General features: G+C 33.3%; 1 protein-coding gene across 1 annotated transcript; it reads right to left on the bottom strand.

Moving 5' to 3' along the window:
• Positions 1-258: 258 nt before the first annotated feature.
• LOC130641535 (pre-mRNA-splicing factor CWC22 homolog) lies at positions 259-3,597 on the bottom strand. Its single transcript, XM_057448374.1, has 3 exons — positions 3,489-3,597; positions 1,329-3,155; positions 259-947 (listed from the first exon to the last, which is right to left on the bottom strand). The coding sequence occupies exons 2-3, from the start codon at positions 3,130-3,132 to the stop codon at positions 937-939; spliced, it is 1,815 nt and encodes a 604-aa protein (XP_057304357.1). The 5' UTR covers positions 3,133-3,155; positions 3,489-3,597; the 3' UTR covers positions 259-936.
• Positions 3,598-5,931: the final 2,334 nt, after the last annotated feature.

Here is a 5,931-nt window from a genome sequence, read left to right as displayed (position 1 = left end):
GTAAATAAGGTCGTTTTAGTGAAACGTGTATTTGTTATTCGAATTCTTTTTTTTCTTCAATAAAAAAAGAAAGGTTATTTAAATGAGTTTTTTTTAAAAATCATGCTCGTTTCCTTTACAGTAGCCTTTCCAAAAAAACTTTCCAAAATTTCAATCTCACCAGTTAAGTTTTTAGACCCAAATCCCTAACAACTTGGTTGCTTATAAACAAAAGTACCTGAGAAAAAAACCATAGAGGCATGTGGTTCGCAGCTGAGGGATTAGTACAAAAAAAACCTTTTTTCATAACATTTTTATTATTAAATTAAATATAATATCTTGGTGATTTCAATATAACTATTTATAAACAATATCTACACTTATAAAAATATTTACGAAATACATTTTAATATTAGACAGCTTTAATAAGACAAAAAGGAAAGTAAAGAATAAGGTTGAAAGTGTATGCTAACATTAAGGGGTTGCGAAGTTGGAATATCAAATCTACGCAGCCTAATAAATGCTTTAAACCCTCGTTAACAGGTTTTTTGCTATGAGCGGAGCCGTCGTCCTCTCTCATAGTAAAACAACGGGGTGAACGAAAGGGAAGTGCTTTATGTAGAATCGTTAAAATAAAAACATTAAAAACCATTGGCGATTTCTTTACATTTTGGTTGTATATCTTCCTCTATTTAAGCTCCTCTCATTTGTAAGCTGCCAACGCAATTCTGCCCCATCTCACTAGGTTAGACTCGATCATCCAAATAATTTGAAATACTTTTTAATTTTTAAATCACCCCGTTAGCAAATTTGACATGATTGATCTAGAAAATCAGTACATCCTTAAATTATTATTATTACTATTCGAGAAGGTGGATTTTAAGTAAAAAAAAAAATTAATTAATATTTGTCACGCTCGAAGTTACTGACTGTTTTACATCTTTTTCTCCATTATGATCACGTCATGACTAGAAATAAATAAAAAAACAATTTTATGTTGATAGAAAGTATATTGCAAACAGTTTAACAAAGTCAATTAGGGAATATTGGGATGTCCTGAATTGATGTTTCGGGATAGCACGTTCTTTTTTTGATAAGAAAGTTCAGTGACCCAATACTGCACTTTCCTCACAACTCCGTAGGTTAATGGTCCCTGAGAACAAAATTTTAAATTTAAATTTCTCCAAACATGGAATAATCTTAGATTTTCTATCTTTTATTTATATAAGTCAAACATTAAAGGGTTTCGTCAATACTCTGAAAATGTTTAAACTTGATTGTGGCGTCGGATTAAAGGAAAACTTTGTTTAAACCAAGTTAACAATCAGTCAGAAAGTAAACAAACTTACTGGCTTTGACTTTTTTGTTCTCGTTAGGGTTATGATATCGACTCCACATTGAGTTTTTATCGCCTATCGTGTTGTTCATGTCGCATATCATTTCCTTTCCGCCATTTTGGCAGAAATTTGCATTATCATCTGTTTTTAATGCAGACGCATCTATTTTCAACTCGATGTAACAACCAGGCGTTAAAACAGATTTTGGACTCGCTTTATTGATACCATTTTGGTATTGTTTGATGTGAACAACTGAGTCTGACAGATTTTGTGCTTCTTGTTGACTTTTTAGACAATTTTCTTTATCTTCTCCATTATAAAAGAATTCTTCAAAAAGCTGGTTCTGTTGCTCTTCTGACAATGACTTGTTAATTAAAAGTTTGTTTCTATCACTTACTGCGTCTTCATTTTCTGGCATATAAAACATCGGAGCCCTTGGTAGGCGAACATTTTCGTCGAATGAGATGTTTTTCGAAAGCTTACCGCGCCCTGGGGAAGATTTATCTTCAGTTTCATCACAACACTCTGTACTCTCAGAGCCGCTAGAAACGGGGGAATCAAGCGTGTAATCTCTCAAATTTGGTGTACTTCTAGCATGACCCAATGAATTAATTCGATTGCGTTCTGTACTTTTATCGTTTCGTGGAGACCTAGTGAATCGTTTTTTATCTGGTCTCATTCGACCTGCTGAATTCCCGCGTTTTATAGTTAATTTACTTGCACTTATTCGCCGAGTTTTTTCGTTTCCTACGTCATTCGATGCTCGCCCTGTTTTTCGTGTTTGATCTCTATCATAGTCATCATCTAACTCTGCTCTTGATTGGTACATCACAGCTTCAGCGGCAGCCTTCTCAAACCAACTTTCTAGTTTGCTTAGTTCGCCCTCAGGAGATTTATACGATGTTCTTGCATTTTTTGACACTAAAAATTTGTCGTTGCCGCATTCAAGATTTAATGCCGCGACTAATTGATCAATGTCTTTCACATTCTCTGTGCACAACGAACTCACTGATTTGCTTAGACCACGTTGTTTACGAACAGGGGGGCAAGATAACTGCTTTGAATGTTTTTTTCTCGCCGAAGACTTGGCGTTGTTAATCCTGTTAACATCAGCTTCTGAAGACCTTCTTGCTCTTAGCAATGACGGGGGAGTTTCTGCTCCATCTTCGGATGAGAGTTTTTCCTCCTCGTCATTTAAACCTACCGTACTTTTCGATCGTTTTCTTAAAAACAACTTCGGCTTCCATCTTTTATGTGACTTGCTGTCTGCGTTGGACCCCCGTCGAAATATCTTTGCATCCTTTTTTACTTTCTCAAGTGTGGCTGAAGAAGACCTTGTATGTTTTTGTGTATGTTTCGTGCTCTCGTTACATAAAGGAATAACATCGTGCGATAACTTTCTGCTAGGAAATGGAGATTTTTTAAGTAAACTTGATACGACGTTATCAGCTGATAAGCCTCGTTTGAAGTTTTTTGATTTATCTGGGCTGTCTTTATCAGACATCTTACGACCGTTCGTGCTGCTTATGGGGGTTGGATTATCACGTGACTCCAATTGCGGACTTCCTTTCCCATCATCTGATGTTGAGGTTCGAACATTTTGATTACGTGTTGGTAAAGGCGTGGCCGTCACATTTGCTGTTACCAAATCTTGCAAAGCGCTGTATAAATCTTGAATTTCATTCAACGACGCTTGTTTTTTACCGTTAGATTCATTACTTCCGTTTGAACTACGACGTACGGCTTCTACTCGGCTCGCGTCCTCATTTTTTGACGACGATCTTCGATAGTGAAGATGAGTTTCTGAGGCTGACATTGTTCGTACCAGGCCTTCAGGATCTACAATAAATATAGAAATATCTTGATGCATTTTTAAGCACGCTATAACTAAGCTAACACGTTGAAGAAGAATTTCAATAACAAAAACTTTTTCAACATTATATAATCCATATAGAAACTTTCGCACAAAACAATTTGTTTTGTGTTAATTGTTAATTATAACTCCACGCTTCTCCTACACGTCAACTTGAGGCTACGTCAACTTTACCACAAGACGTCGTCAACATAAGATTAAACTAATCAACGCATATTTGACATAACAGATAGCAAGAGAAAGAAAAGAAACACGTTTTATTTAACAAGTCAGTCTGAAAAAAGTGGAAACAGACTTACTATAACTTCAAACGAAAGTTTACACAATTTCCTACAGAAACAACGAAACTGGCTCCTTAAGAGTAATGTTCGTATGAAGTTTTATCCAACATCGCAAATATGTTTTCGATAAATAAAAAATTGTGTAAAAATAAAAATATTTACACATATGACGTCATATTTTGATTTGCTGACGTATGAACTAGCGAAGAAAAATAATAGCTTAGGGCAAAATTTCGAAATATATTGTAATAGTGTCTATGAAAAATAAAGTAATACGCAAACAATAATAATAATAATAATAATATTTATCAGCGCCACAAAAATAATCCTCGTTCCAAAAGTTCACCATAAGCTTACACAAACAATAATAAATAAAAATATCCCATCTACCTCTCTTTCGCATAGAATATAAAGCTAATATTTGATGGGCTGTACTTCTATTCTGTTTTAAAGAATATGACCGCTTTCGCCTAAATGGCATCCCTTATTAATTAAGTAATTAGAGATCTATTGTCTTAATCAGTTCGAACCTTTGTTATCGTCATTAACAAACAATGTCGTTAACAAATTTCAAAGATATGTATGTATGTATGATGTATGAAGATTTTCTCTTTGTTATGAAATCCACTTCCACATTTTACAGATAAGTTCTTTGTGTTAAATCATCGATTCTGTTTGACCATCCAAGTGGAATTAAAAGTCGCATTTGTTTATCTTCGCAACACTCCTATCCAATGTGCTTTTTGTTTTTCTATCATTTTAAAATAACAAATTTCGCAGTACACAAAACTCTGATCAAAAGGAACTTCTAGCCAGTACACTAATAAAACGAAAACTTTTTTGTTGTAAACATTTTCATCTCGCGCCTCATGCGAGTTTTGAAGATGACGTCATAAATGTTGCAAGAAAAAGTAATGATTAAAAGAGGTGAAAAGAAAAAAAAATAACACACATAAAAACATGTTAAATAAATCTTAACACATTTATTTCACCGTTGGATTCTTTTTATTTTTTTTAATATTTACACAAGACAATCTCTAAACTAACCCTCGATTTGATTATTTAGGATTAGCCCCGAGTCTTTAATCACACAGAAAATTAACGTTCGCTAAGGTAGACAGAAAACGCAGAAAACATGACACTCGTGGTTTAACCTTATGACAAGACTGTTTCCTGCCGAAATAGGATAAAAATTACATCATGTCAAATAAAACTGGAACGAAGTTGTTGTTTTGTATACTCGAATGTTCGCCCGAAGGTTTCAAACGGGCTTTTGCGTTTACCATTAGCAAAATCAAGTAAGAAGCGTAAAGAGGTTGCCTTGATGCCAAACCAATGCGAATAAAAGGGATTGCATATTTTACAAGAAAATAATATAGCTTGTTGAAACACTGAAACATTGAAATATTGCTGACAAATTTACAAATTTATTTTGAATTTACACTTTTTGCTTCAACTCCACTTTTTACAGTCATTCTCTTAAAAAACAAACCCAATCTTAATGTGTATTTGATGACTCTCTATAAATGTATTCTCCAATCACCTTGCTTTGGTTTATATTATACACAGCAACCCACTCATTGCCAGGATGTTTGAAATTTATATAAAAAAATAATAATCAATATTCAAAATTATTTGCTTAAAAGATAAAAAAACATTGGTAACACTTACTTATCTTTCTTGGTTGTTACGAATTTCTACTGAAGAGAAAATGGAGGAAAATGACCAATGTAAGAGAATGCAGGCGAATTTTACTGAAATTAATACCCATTAATATTTTTGTTACTGAACCGAAGCAAGAGGAAATTATTTTCCAACTTACAGTTACTATGACTGACATAAATTCCAAATTATTTTCCTAATTATTTACTGCAATATACTGCAGATGACAAAAGCGATCTATTTATTCTTGTGAAGTATATTTTTTTAAATCTGCTACCGCATTTAATTAATAAACTGCATTTCTACTTTATTCTATTTAATATTTACTTTAAATTTGTGTAAATATAAATCAAAAAAGGTGGTATACAGTTCTAGCCAATGTCTGGAATGAATGGAAGTTCCTAAAAATTTAGAACAATCTAGTTTTTAAAAAAAGTTGCGTTTGGGGACTAAATCTACTATCTTTTCCTTCTGTCATGCCCACAAACGTTTTATAAACATTTTTAGGTTTTAGATTAAAATAAACAAAATATATTAATTAATAGATAAAAAATAGAAGGGCAGTTTTATAACGTTATTATATTGACTGAAAAAATTGTTTTGCTTTGCTTCGCTTCCAACAAGTGAATTTTCCTGAGCCCCTACGATTCATATAAGATTTCTATAGCTTACAGCTTTCGCGCAAAAAAGAGCTGTTAACCTTTAATCCTGGACATAATATTTGTAAAAAAGTTCTTTTTTGGCTATTCTTTGAAATGGCCAAACAGAATGGCTTTGCCGGTACTCTGCAAGTAAACAA

Source organism: Hydractinia symbiolongicarpus, chromosome 4 (assembly GCF_029227915.1).
Source record: "Hydractinia symbiolongicarpus strain clone_291-10 chromosome 4, HSymV2.1, whole genome shotgun sequence".
Taxonomy (NCBI): Eukaryota; Metazoa; Cnidaria; class Hydrozoa; order Anthoathecata; family Hydractiniidae; genus Hydractinia; species Hydractinia symbiolongicarpus.
This window is presented reverse-complemented; position numbering and strand designations above follow the sequence as displayed.

Coding starts and splice junctions, on each gene's coding strand:
- LOC130641535 (XM_057448374.1), bottom strand. CDS start 3,132: ATGTCAGCCTCAGAAACTCATCTTCACTATCGAAGATCGTCGTCAAAA.